This window comes from Microcaecilia unicolor, chromosome 5 (assembly GCF_901765095.1).
Source record: "Microcaecilia unicolor chromosome 5, aMicUni1.1, whole genome shotgun sequence".
Taxonomy (NCBI): Eukaryota; Metazoa; Chordata; class Amphibia; order Gymnophiona; family Siphonopidae; genus Microcaecilia; species Microcaecilia unicolor.
Window position 1 is genome coordinate 47,457,860 of NC_044035.1, and position 13,919 is coordinate 47,471,778.

Genomic DNA, 13,919 nt, shown 5'->3' on the forward strand with positions numbered 1-13,919 from the left:
CCCTATCCAAAATCTGAGATATCTCCTGTGACTGGGAAGCATCAAAATGTAAGTATAGGCATTCTTCAAGTCCAGAGAGTATAGACAATTGTTCTTCTGAACAATGGGGAGAAGAGTGCCCAGGGAAATCATCCTAACTTCTTTGACCAGGAATTTGTTCAAGGCCCTTAGGTCTAGGATGGGAGGAAATTCCCCCCCTCCCCCCCCCAATCTTTTTAGGCACAAAATAGAATAGAATTCCTTCCCTTCTTGCCCTGGAGGCACAGACTCGACCGCACTGGCCTGTAGAAGGGCGGATATCTCCTCTACAAGTACCCTCTTGTGCTGAGACCTGAGTTATGATGCTCTCAGAGGGCAATCTGGTGGTCTTTGATGCCAACAAACCAAAACAGACTATCTGAAGAACCCACCGGTCGGGGGTTACAAGGGGGCCATCTGTGTTGGTAAAAATTCAATCTACCTCCTGCTGGTAAGCCACACAGGACAGTTACTTTGAACGTGGCTATGCTCTCCAGTTAAAAGCTCATCCCTTGCTTCGACTGGGGAGCTGGCTGGGGCTTCTGAGGGAGGGACTGGTGAGGCCAAGCACACTGGGCCTGTGGGTTCTGGACAGAGTAAGGTGGTGGTGGAAACCTATGCTTCAGAGTACTAGGGTTGCAACCTAAGTCTACTTGAAAACCTCCTAGAAAAAGGGGCTGCAGCTAGAGGGTGCCGAGAGAGTCTGAATGGTACCTGTATGTTTCTTGATGAGATCCACGACCTCCTCTACCTTATCTCCAAGCAGGTTGTCAACTCGGCAGAATGTCCCCCAACCTCTCCTGAACCACTGGTTCTAGGTCACAGACACACAGCTATGAAAGTCTGCACATTCCCACATCCATGGTGGAGAGTCTGGATGCTACATAAAAAGAATCTTACGTGCTCCTGGCAAGATACTTCCGACATTCCAACTTACTGGCCAACTGGTGAAGCTCTGTGGCCTGCTCTTCTGGGAAAGGATCCACAAGACAGTGTACTGCGGACCAAAGACTGCAAAATAAAGGCTTGTGTAGAGCTGGTGGGACTGGATGCAGACAATAAGCATTGAGACCTGAAAAGCTTTCCTCCCAAACAAGTCCAGGTTCTAAGCCTCTCTACTTGGGGATGTCAAGGCATGAGTTCTGGAACTCCTAGCTCGTTTTGAGGGTGGATTTGACCACAACAGAGTGGTGAGGTAGCTGAGCTCTCTCGAATCCGGGAGCCTTCTGGATACAATACTTCGTATCTACCTTCTTAGGTGTGACCTGCACAGAGAGGGGAGCTTCCCAGTTCTCTGTCAGTGCATCTTAAGCATAGGGTACAATAGTACTGTGACTTCTTCCTTTGGGAAGAGACTCAGTCTAGAACAGCTAACATTTCTGCCCTAGGCTCTTCCTCTATCTCTAACTTAAATGGGATGGCAGAAGTCATCTCCCTAGCAAAATCAGTGAAAGAGACCCTCTGGTGGAGATTTACATCTCTTTTAGAGGGATCAGAGGGTAAGCCATAAGACTCTTTCCCTGAGAAGCAGTGTGCATCCTCCTCAGAGTTCCATGAACTGTCCTACTCAGACTTTTCACCACACTCAGACCTGGTGAATGAGTGTGCCTGCCTCACTTAAGTGGAACCAAGACCATGCCCCAAAGAGAGCTGAGGTACAGCCCTACACTCCAACTCCAGGGAAGCTTCCTCCCCCAATGTTGAGAGTGGTAGTGTGGATGGGTCAATGTCAACACCATTCGAGACGCCAGCATCGAGGATCCCTGCACAGGCATAGACTGAGTCTCATGAAGAATCTGGGGCTGATACGTAGCTGGCACAAGCATCTTTGATGGCTGAGGGGTTTGCAAATGCAGCATCTATGCCATCTCCTCCCTGACCATGGCTCGAAACCACTCATCGAATGAAGGCATCGGCAAAGGCAGGTGGAGCCAAGAGAGAGGCAGCCTGAGAAGGCATCTGTGCCAAACTGGTAGTGGGGACCTAGCTGCCCGGAGACTTGCGCACTGGCATCTCATTCAAAAGAGGAGACGCTCTCTTCCCAGTGCCAGAACTTCGAGTACTTAAAGTCGATGCCCCGGTGCTCCTGGCACCGTGTGTCAACAAGGACCAATGCTTGTGCTTCTTGGACTTCCCTCAATGCTCAGCATTGCGGTCCTCTGGTGCAGATAAGGACGGCATTGAACCCGTACATGTCCTTGGTGTTGGGGCAGATGCTGACCAGTCTCGGGGCTTGCTCTCAGCTCCCGATTTCGAGAGAGATGACCTTCTCAATGCTGTTGCACTCCCAGTGGGCGTTGAACTCTTGACAGCCATCGAGATTGATGCTTTCAGTGCCGAGGATGATATACTGGACTTTGAGGAGCCAAAACATTTCTCCTGTTGGATCTGCTGTGCCCTCTGTCTTCAACTGCATTTTTAAACAGAGATAAGAGTTAAGCTCATGGTCAGGCTCAAGGCACCCAATGTACCAAGAGTGCAGGTCCATCGCAGAAATCACACGATTACATTGGGCGCACCTCTTTAAGCCACTGGGGGTCTTTTAGGACATCGAGAAAGAACTGTGGCCAAATTAAACTACTCAACTGTGAACCAAAAAAGGGGCAGCGGTGAAATTGTGAACAGAAAAAGGAGCAACGGTCAAATTGAGTTAGCTGGTGTGGCCTAAACGGGCCTAGCAGCTTGCAAAAAATAAAGAAAAAAAACGTTAAGAGCCAAAACATCTAGTGAAAATAAAGGAAAATTAAATAAGAAAAAGAGAAAAAATACTTGCTGAGAAAAACTACCCACACAGGAAGGCACCGCACTGAAAGAACACTGCAAAACGCATCCTCCCTGCTCTGCAGAAAAAAAATGAGACTGAGGAACCCGGACTAGCACAGCAGGCGGGAAGGCACCAGCACATATGCAATGAGATGCTACTACAATGTTCTTACTCTCGTTAGCGTCCACACCGGGATCCGTTGAATGACATCACCTAGCTGGGAGAATATGAAAGCTTGCTTGTCTTTGGAGAATGCAATTTTTCGAACTGAATTCCTCTTTAAAATCAGTTACCACACGATGCTTATATACTGGTGGGGGTAAAAAGGACTAAGAAATAGTGATGGTACTGCCCTCAGTAATGAGTTAACAGTTCAATGACACATAGAAATGGCATGCAATGTAGGGGTCCTATATCATGATATTCACAAAGAGAACAATAAAACATGTCTAGAATTGTGTTGCAACTTAAAACAAGTAGGGAAAGCATGTGGAACACTATCATGAAATTCTTTTGAACCTGTCTATTATCTATATACATGCACTTGCTTTTATCTGTGTTGCCTGTGCACATATGCATCTATATTGCTTCCGTGTGCAACCTCAAAGGAAGGAAGTAGAGCAGTTAAACAGAGTGTTATTCATTCATGCCACCTGTTAAGAATACAATTAAACCACATATGATAACATATCAAACCAACAGATATCACTGTCTGATTTCAAAGGATGGATCTTACACATTAACTACAAAGTAGAACTATTCTAAGGCAACAAGTATTGCTGTGCTCAACTCTTAAAGGGTGGCAATGTGGATAAACAAAGAAATCTCAGTGAACCTGAAAAATGTACCGAGACAAATCGAAAAGAGTGATAATTCACCTGGACCAGATGGTATACACCCCAGGGTACTGAAAGAACTCAAACATGAAACTGCTGATCTGCTGTTAGTGATCTGTAACCTGCTGTTAAAATCATCTGTAGTACCCAAAGAATAGAGGGTGGCCAATGTAATACTGATTTTTAAAAAGGGTTCCAGGGGATAAATATGTGTTTTATGAGCCGGCACAGCTTTCTTCATTCTTAGCTGCAAAAGGACAAGGGAGTAATTAACTTAGAACCCTATATATTAAGAGAAGATATCTTCTATGAGCATCCGATAAAGGAAAGCTTCCTTAATTATTTTCTTTTGGAATCCATGATGTAATTTTTGAATCTCAATAATGTGGACTTTAATTAACATGCTCTAAATGTTTGAATATTAACTGATTTCCTTATATAGTTAAACAGTGATGTTATTTACTTGACAAGTTTATTTTTGCTTGTTTAATATATCTAAATTGATAAATAAAGAATAAAAAAAAAAAAAGGGTTCCAGGGGAGATGCGACCGATAAGCCTGAATTCAGTACCGGGAAAAATAGTGGAAACTAGTATAAAGACTAAAATTACGTAACACATAGACAAACATGGTTTAATGGGAACAGAGCTAGAATGGGTTTAGCCAAGGGAAATCACGCCTCACCAATCTGTTTCATTTCTTTGAAGGCTAGAACAAACATGTGGATAAAGATGAGCGGTTGTTGTAGTGCATCTTGATTTTCAGAAAGCTTTTCACAAAGTTCCTCATGAGAGACACCTGAGAAAATTAAAGAGTCACGAGACAGGAGGAAATGTCCTTTTGAGGATTAAGAATTGGTTATTGCAGTGGTTCCCAAACCTTGTCCTGGAGGCACCCCAGCCAGTCCAGTTTTCAGTATATCCACAATGAATATTCATGACAAAGATTTGCATGCACTGCTCCAGGATCAGGTCTGGGAACCACTGGGTTATTGGAATGAAAACAGAGGGTACAGTTAATTGGCCATTTCTACCAATGGAGGAGGGTGAATAATGGAGTGCTACAGGGATCTGTGCTATTTAACATTTATAAATGATATGAAAATCAGACTGACAAGCAAGGTGATAAAATCTGCAGATGACAAAACTATTCAAAGTTGTTAAAACATATGCAGACCATGAAAAATTGCAGGAAGACCTTAGGAAACTGAAAGACTGGGCATCCAAATGGCAGATGAATTTTAATGTGGACAAATGCAAAGTGATGCACATTGAGAAGAATCATCCAAATCATAGTTACCTGATGCTAGGGTCCACCTTAGGAGTCCACACTCAAGAAAAAGTTCTAGGTGTCATTGTAGACAACAAGCTGAAATTTTCTGTTCAGTGTGTGGTGGCAGCCCAAAAAAAAATCAAATAGGATACTAGGAATTATTAGGAAAGGGATGGTAAGTAAGACCAAGAATATTATACCGCCTCTGTATCGCTCCATGGTGCGACCTCACCTTGAGTATTGCGTTCAATTCTGGTCGCCATAACAAAAAAAAAAAAAACCATAACATTAGAAAAGGTTCAAAAAAGGGCGGCCAAAATGATAAAGGGGATGGAACTCCTCTCATATGAGGAAAGTCTAAAGAGATTAGACTCTTCAACTTGGAAAAGAGAAGGCTGGGGGGGGGGGGGGGGGAAGAGATATTATTGAGGTCTAAAAAATCCTGAGTGGTGTAGAACAGGTAAAAGCTAATCGATTTTTCACTCTTTCAGAAAGTATAAAGACCAGGGGACACTAAATGAAACTATATGAAAATACTTTTAAAACAGGAGGAAATATTTTTTTCATTCAAAGAATAGTTAAGCTCTGAAATTCATTGCTGGAGGACGAGGTAACAGTTGTTAGCATATCTTGGTTTAAAAAAAGGTTTGGACAAGTTCTTGGAGGAAAAATTCATAGTCTGCTATTGAAATAGTCACGGGGGGGAAGCCATGAGGGCATAATCGAAAGGGGCGCCCAAGTTTTCCTGAGGACGTCCTCACAGGACATCCCGGCGAAGGGGCGGGGGAAACCCGTATTATCGAAACAAGATGGGCATCCATCTTTCGTTTCGATAATACAGTCGGGACGCCCAAATCTTGACATTTAGGTCGTCCTTAGAGATAGTTGTTTCTGATTTTCAGTGATAATGGAAACTAAGGACGCCCATCTCAGAAACGAACAAATGCAAGCCCTTTGGTCGTGGGAGGAGCCAGCATTCGTAGTGCACTGATCCCCCTCACATGCCAGGACACCAACCGGGCACCCTAGGGGGCACTGCAGTGGACTTCAGAAAAAGCTCCCTGGTACATAGCTCCCTTACCTTGTGTGCTGAGCCCCCCAAAACCCACTACCCACAACTGTACACCACACCATAGGCCTTACGGGTGAAAGGGGGCACCTAGATGCGAGTACAGTGGGTTTCTGGTGGGTTGTGGAGGGCTCACATTTACCACCACAAGTGTAACAGGTAGGGGGGGTGGGGCTGGGTCCGCCTGCCTGAAGTGCACTGCACCCACTAAAACTGCTCCAGGGACCTGCCTACTGCTGCGATGGACCCGAGTAAGACATTTGAGGCTGCCACAAAATATTTTTTAAAGTTCTTTTTTGAGGGTGGGAGGGGGTTAGTGACCACTGGGGGAGTATGGAGAGGTGATCCCCAATTCCCTCCGGTGGTCATCTGGTCAGTTCGGGCACCTTTTTGTGCCTTGATCATAAGAAAAAAAGGACCAGGTAAAATCGTCCAAGTGTTCATCCAGGACACCCTTGTTTTCCCCATTATGGGTTGAGGACGTCCATGTGTTAGGCACGCCCAATTCCCTCCTTCGCTAAGCCTCCGACACGCCCCTGGGAACTTTGGTCGTCCCCGAGATGGAAAGAAGTTGGGGACGCCCAAAATCGGCTTTCGATTATGCCAATTTGGGCGACCCTGTGAGAAGGACGCCCATGTTTCGATTTGTGTCGAAAAATGGACGTCCTTCTCTTTCGAAAATAAGCCTGCATGTCTTCCCTGGGATTGGTAGCATTATTATTTGGGTTTCTGCCAGGTACCTGTGACCTGGATTGGCCACTACTGGAAGCAGGATACTGGGTGGACCATTGATCTGACCCAGTATGGCTATTATGTTCTTATGGTATTGTTTTTACTCTATTTCACAATGGCTCAGCACTACTCAGCAAGTCTATAGGCCTTGCCACTGATGTCAAGCATTGGATGGCCATACAGACGAATATACTAACAATGTTTTCCTTTTGAAAAATGCAAAGAACACCACTTGCAATGAAAAGTAATTTTTACAGTTTCTTTTTTTTCCCCCTTAATACCAAATTTTCAAATAGCTTTCAACTATTAATTTCGATGCATCTGACTGAGCTATTGGAGAACTGTAGCTATACGAAATGTACACAGAATGATACATTTTAGCATGTCATATGCAATAGAGTATTTGCATTAATCACCACCATTATAATTACCTGTTGGACAGAAGAGGAATGTATTTGGTTCTCCTAAATACTGATAAATTTCATTTGTGATTGAAACCTGAGCGTGAGCAAAAGAACTGAAGACCTCTTTATCAGCAGGGCACATGTTGTGATCAATATCATCAAACAGCAATGCAAAGGATTTACAGCCAAACTGTGACACCTAAAAGAAAAATGAACACAATTCAGGGTTTTACTGAATTCTGTGCAAGATAAACATGGTCAACTATAATTTCCAGTCTCTAAAGTCCTCCTGCACAAAAGCAGTAGCAACAGCATTTCCTTTTTACACTAAAATCACATCATGAAACATTTAGGTTTGAAGGCTACATTTCTAGCGATACACATGGTCCCCTGAACTACATTTAGGGCTTCTGCTTGACCACTGTTGATCACACATTATATATGCTTTCTCAGAATTGATCAAGTACACAAGTGAATGACACTGCATGTCATTAGGATGAGCAGCTCTCCAAAAGCTCAGAATTGAGAGTAAAAATTCTAACATGCGACGGAGGAAGTGACGTCACTGCTGTGAGATGGCTGCTTGATTCCCAAGATCCGCTGGAGCGGGATCTGTAATCAACGATACACCCAAGAATCTTTGTTTGCTCTCATCTCCAATAGCCCTCGATATCCCCTCAGGTATAGCAGCGTGGAAAAAACTCGCCAAATTCAAGTTTACGGCAGATAAATGCGTGTCTGCGCACAGTACGCTGCAGAAGGCAGAGACACGCGGTCCAAGATGGCGGAGAACTCTGACACCGATCCAGACCAGGCGGAGCAAATGGAAAGTGATATGGAACTCACCAAACAAGATGTTGCTCGCTGGTTCAAGGAATTAAAATCTGAAATGACTGCGGGGCCAAAAAGATATACAGGCTGCAGTTTGAGAACTTTGAGATGAGGTCAGAGAGATTGGGAATCGTTTAGATCAAACTGATAAGCGGATGGACGATCTCACGGATGATCTGCAAGCCCTACAGACGGAACTTAAAAGGGAACAGAAGTTGAGGGCTGATACGGAACTGGCGCTGGAAGACCTGAAGAACAGATCCAGACAATGTAATCTGCGTTTTAAAGGTGTGCCTGAGGAGGCCCAGCTCATAGAAAGTGATCAAGTGGTCATAGAGATATGTGCCTCACTTCTGAACTCGGGAGAGACTACATTGGGTGACTTATGGTTTGCTTCTATTACTTTGGATAGGGCCCACCGAAGTCTGGGGCCTCAGAGGAACTCTCTACCTCGGGACATTATCACGTGCTTTCATGATTTCTCAGCGAAAGAGACAATGTGGAAAAAGGCCCAAACTCTGGGTGATATTACCTAGAATAACTGCAAGGTCAAGGTATTTCAAGATTTGGCCAAGACGACTCTCCAACTTCGTAGGGATTTCCTTGAAGTGACTGCATATTTCCAAAAAGCTGGTCTACGCTATCGCTGGCTTTATCCTTTTGGATTACAACTCTCTGTTGGTGCTCAGACACTAAGGGTCCAAACTACAGGGGGGGCCTGGAGGGCCCTCTCGGAGCTGGGGTGTTCTGACCTCCCGGCCCTAGCTACAGCAGCACAGGGCTGGGACTCGGGCTCTCCCGCCACACTCCACACAATAAGTGGCAAAATGTTTGAGGGGGCAAGGGGCGCCCCCCCTCTGAACCTTGGTCCGAGTCGAGTGCAGCAAATTGACGTTTTGTGATTTGGCGTGTTCTGCGTTGAGGACTGCAGAGCTGCTCCGTAGAGGACCTCTGTTTATGAGATATACTTGATCTTGCTTTGGGGCAGGCATGCTATGTACCTTAGCGGGGGTTAGGTTGTGCTTTACTGTATGTATGAAGAGTGATTAATGAGATGATTGGGGTGAGTGATATTACTGCTGTTACATTCTAATACTACTTGGGACTTGGGGGTGTAACTGATACTAGTGAGTGAGTGTGCTTACCTCCGGCGACGGCATACTTCCTCAGGGACCTAACTGGCCAGAGGTGGAGCTGGTCGGTTATTGGGGTATTTTATTTATTTATTTATTTTTTTTTTTTGGGGGGGGGGGGGGGGGGGGGGCGTTCTTGGAATGTCAACGGTTTAAATGATCCAGGAAAGAGAAGCATTATCTTCTGAGAGCTGTGGCATCTCAAATGGGACATGGTCATGTTCCAGGAAACCCATATAAAGAAAAAGTATGCCTTACTGCTTTGTCATAAAGAATACAGTGGGTGCTACATGCTTGCAGACCCCAGGGGGGGTAGACACCAAACGAAGCAGATACTTATGTGGAAAACAATATTTAATTGATATGGATCAATACAAAATTAACAAGCCCGACACAGGCCCGTGTTTCGCCCCACTGGGCTGCATCAGGGGCTACAAAACAAACAATCATATAACAATTAGAACAAATATAAAAGTAAACATAAAAAATAAATATAAAATAATTACATTTCATTACCATAATTTCATACTCTGCTGATAGCAATAGAATACCATGGTGATCTATTACTATCAGCCGAGTATGAGATTATGGTAATGAAATGTAATTATTATTTTATATTTATTTTTAGGTTTACTTGCTTTTATATTTGTTCTAATTGTTATATGATTGTTTGTTTTGTAGCCCCTGATGCAGCCCAGTGTGGCGAAACACGGCCTGTGTCGGGCTTGTTAATTTTTTATTGATCCATATCAATTAAATATTGTTTTCCACATACGTATCTGCTTCGTTTGGTGTCCATCTTGGAGTTTGCAGATCGATTACCCTGCTGTTTTCTTGGACCACCCCAGGGGGGGTAGAACAGGGGATTCTAGTGATCTACATAAAGTCAGGGATACCCTTCACCAAAGAGAATATTTTTCTAGCTGATCTGGGGAGATGTATTGCAGTCAGGGGTCGCCTATACAATCAGCAAGCAACCCTTATCAACTTATACGCTTCTAATGTGGGACAGGGAGACTTCTTTGATTCACTGCAGGTACCCCTTTCTCACTTCGCCTCTGGGCGAGTGATTCTGGGTGGTGACTTCAATTTCACTTTAAAACCCTGAGACTATTCAAGGGGAGGGAGGGGTAGTGGTATGGCCCAGAGAGAGAAACTTCTGCACTTGGTCAAAGATTTAGATTTGCTTATGTATGGAGATTGCAACATCCAGGTCAATGCTCTTATTCCTTTTATTCGCATGCACAACAGATCTACACAAGAATTGATGCTCTCTGGTACAGCCGCTCCCTTGTGGGGACAGGTGCAAAACACTGAAACTGAGAGCATCCACGCTTCTCTGATCATGCCCCGGTTTGGGTTCACTTGCTTGGATTAGGCGGGGAGGATCGCCATACTTTTTGGAGATTGAATGAATCCATTTTGGGGGATGTGAAAGTTTGTCAGGAGGTGCAGGAAATTATCAAAAATTACCAATAATTTAATGACACAGGGGAGGTATCAGATGGTATTCTTTGGGATGCTCTTAAGACAGTAGTGCGAGACCACCTCATAAAGTGGGTAGCGAGACGTAAGCAGGAGCGCTGTGCTCAGGAGCTAGAGATTCACATGCAGCTGCCTACGCTGGAGACATTGCACCGAGGGGGAGATGACTAACATATTGCCCCAATTACTAGCTTGTAGAGTGGAGTTGCAACAGCTTCAGGTGGATCCGATGGAATTTAGTAGACGTTTGGCCCAACAGAAATTCTTTGAAAAGGTGGGGGGAATGTTAGCTCGCTATCTTCAAAAACATCAGTCATTGTATACCATTGCTAAGATTAAGAGACCTAGAGATGTTCTTTTCTATCTGGATGGGGAGATTAGAGAGCAGTTTGTTCAGTTTTACACTAATCTATACTCCAGAGGTGCGGGGGTTCCACTGTTGAGGATCCATGAGTACTTAGCTAATGCTGGGCTGAAGGAACTGCCTGAAACTGTCCGGGAGGGCTGGAGACCCCAATAACTATTGATGAGATTGTAAAGGTGGTTAAAGGTCTTAATGGGGGTAAAGCTCCAGGGGTGGATGGTTACACTGCCAAATTTTATAAGATTTATGCTCCGGAATTGGCTCCTCTTCTGAGGAGGGTAGGCAATGCCTGTTTTTCGAGCCACTCTCCTCCTCCCAGTATGCACGAGGCGGGGATCTCGGTCATTTTAAAGCCTGGCAAAGACCCAATGCTCTGTGGCTCTTATCGGCTGATTTCACTCCTCAACTTTGATGTAAAGATCTTAGCAAAGATTATGGCTAACCGCTTAAGTAAGGCACTCCCACAGTGGTAGGAGTGGCCTAGTGGTTAGGGTAGTGGACTTTGGTCCTGGGGAACTGAGGAACTGAGTTCAATCCCCACTTCTGTCACAGGCAGCACCTTGTGACTCTGGGCAAGTCACTTAACCCTCCATTGACCCAGGTACAAATAAGTATCTGTATACAATATGTAAGCCGCATTGAGCCTGCCATGAGTGGGAAAGTGCGGGGTACAAATGTAACAAAAATAAATAAAATAAACTTATTCATGTAGATCAGTCTGGCTTTGTGCCCCGGTGTCAGATAACGTCAGGTGGACTTTAAATATAACCTGGGGAGCGCAGTTGCAGGGGGACCCCCTAGCCTTGTTAACTACGGACGCTGAAAAAGCATTTGATAAAGAGTCGATTGGTCATATTTATGGGAAGTCCTGCGCTTTATGGGTTTTGGTCCTAAATTTCTTGGTTGGTTGCAGTGTCTCTACAAGGCCCCCACAGCACAAATTAAAGTGAATGGGGGCTATTCTTCACAATTTCCTATCCAGACGGGGAACCAGACAGGGCTGTCCCCTTTCTCCCCTGCTGTTTGCTTTATCTACTGAACCATTTGCTCAGCGGGTTCGCTCCTTACCCGATATAAAAGGGATCCAGATAGGGGGCACAGAGCATAAAATAGCTTTGTTTGCGGATGATATCTTATTTTATGTGAGATTTCCCCAGTTAACTTTGCCTACCATCATACGAGAACATAACAGTTTTGGGCAGTTGTCAGGGAGCCATGTTAACCTGCGCTAGTATTCGTGGGAAATCGGAGATCATTGCTGAAGCAGAGCAATCTGCAGCGGCCTCATATGAGCTCTCGCCCAGGGAACCACCTCCATGGTGGCCGTCATCTACCCAGGAGCTGAACAAAGTCCCAAGCTCGAGGACGAGGAATCTGCAGGAGCAGACCTAATTCTGAAGCTTGCATCGCCTGTGGTCGGGGAGAAAGATGAACTCTGAGGTCATGTCGAATCGGACCCCAAAATACTCGAGAGACAGAGGGGGTCAGGCGACATTTGGGTATACTGACCACCCAGCCCAGAGTCTGCAGAACTGTAACAACTCTGGTCGTGGCAAAACGGCTTTCGTCTGCCAAATCCGCTCTGATAAGGGTGAACTCTGATACCCTCTCGCCTGAGAAAAGCAGCCAACACCACCATCACCTTGGAAAAGGTAAGGGTAAGCTGTGGCTAGGCCAAAAGGCAAGGCCAGAAACTGCAAATGTTGGCCCAAAACCGCAAACTGGAGAAACCGCTGATGCGGAGGCCAAACAGGAATGTACAAATATGCTTCTTTGAGGTCCAGAGACGTAAGAAACTCTCCTGGCTGTACCGCCGCAATGACGGAGTGCAGAGTTTCCATGCGAAAATGTCATACTCTTAGGGCCTCGTTGACTTAAGGCACCGGAATCACCGCTCCGAGCTGCAGCAAGACTTGCAAGGTCTCCTCTACCACCGCCCGTTTGACGGCAGTGCCACATCGAGACTCCAAAAATGTGTCTCTCACCGGGGCATTGAATTCCAATCGGTAACATTCTCTGATCTGGTCCAGGACCCACTGATCCAAAGAAATCTTGGTCCACTCCTCGAGGTAAAGATGCCCTCCTACTGCAGGAATCGACGAGTGGACCGGCGTCCCATCATTGTAGAGGATGCCCCTGAACTCCTCCTGGCCGAGACCCGGCCGCCGCGGAACGTTTGTCCGTGCAAAAGGAGTTCCTCTGCTAAAAACGGGCATGTTGAGAAAACCCAGCAGAGGAGGGAAAAACAGGACCTTTGGAAGAAGGCCTCGGCCTATCCTCGGGTAACCGCTGGGACTTAGAGTCCCCTAGGTCTTTAACAATCTTTTCCATTTCCTCTCCAAATAGCATCGCCCTCGGCCGGATCATCAACAGGGTCTGCAAGGCGTCAGAAATGAGAGCTGGCAGCTCGTCGCGGTGGAAAATCCAAACCGCTTTAGGATCATCCAAGTCCTGTGGCAAACAGGCACCCTCGTCTGGATCATCCATCCATGAGGGCCTGGCAGATACCTCAGATTCCCCACAGCCAGACCACGGGGAGGAAAAGGGACAAACGCCACTCTCAGACAGGGAATTTACCTGTCTACGTTTAGCATCAGTCCAACGCTCGGGGGAAGGGTAAATTAGACCTTACCTGCAAATTTGCTTTCCTTTAGTCCCTCCGGACCGGCCCAGAATGTGACTGATGGGTTGTGTACGCCTTCCAGCAGGTGAAGACTGAGAAAAAAGTTGTGACTCTAGCCAGCCAATAAGAGCCCTTGCCAGCTAGAGAAAGATCCAGTAATAAAGTACCAAAGCAGAAGGAAAACCATAGTAAAAACACAGAACCTGTGCATCCAAAAACCTGAGCAGCCACCGGCACATTGCCAACAACGGGTGAGTGCCTTCAAACATATCATGGTCCTTCATAGAGGACATTTCAGAAAGATTTTTCTTCTTTTTTTTTTACTATATAGATCAAGAAACTAACAACACCGCTCCAAACAAACACCGATATCTGAAGGGAGGGATCT

General features: G+C 45.5%; 1 protein-coding gene across 1 annotated transcript in view; it reads right to left on the reverse strand.

Annotated features, from left to right (window-relative positions):
• OGA (O-GlcNAcase) overlaps window positions 1–13,919 on the reverse strand; it is a 314,455-nt gene that overhangs the window by 218,538 nt on the left and 81,998 nt on the right. Inside the window, exon 5 of the mRNA XM_030202855.1 lies at window positions 7,123–7,294. Coding sequence (XP_030058715.1) covers window positions 7,123–7,294 — 172 coding nt within the window. The remainder of the gene's footprint in view (window positions 1–7,122; window positions 7,295–13,919) is intronic.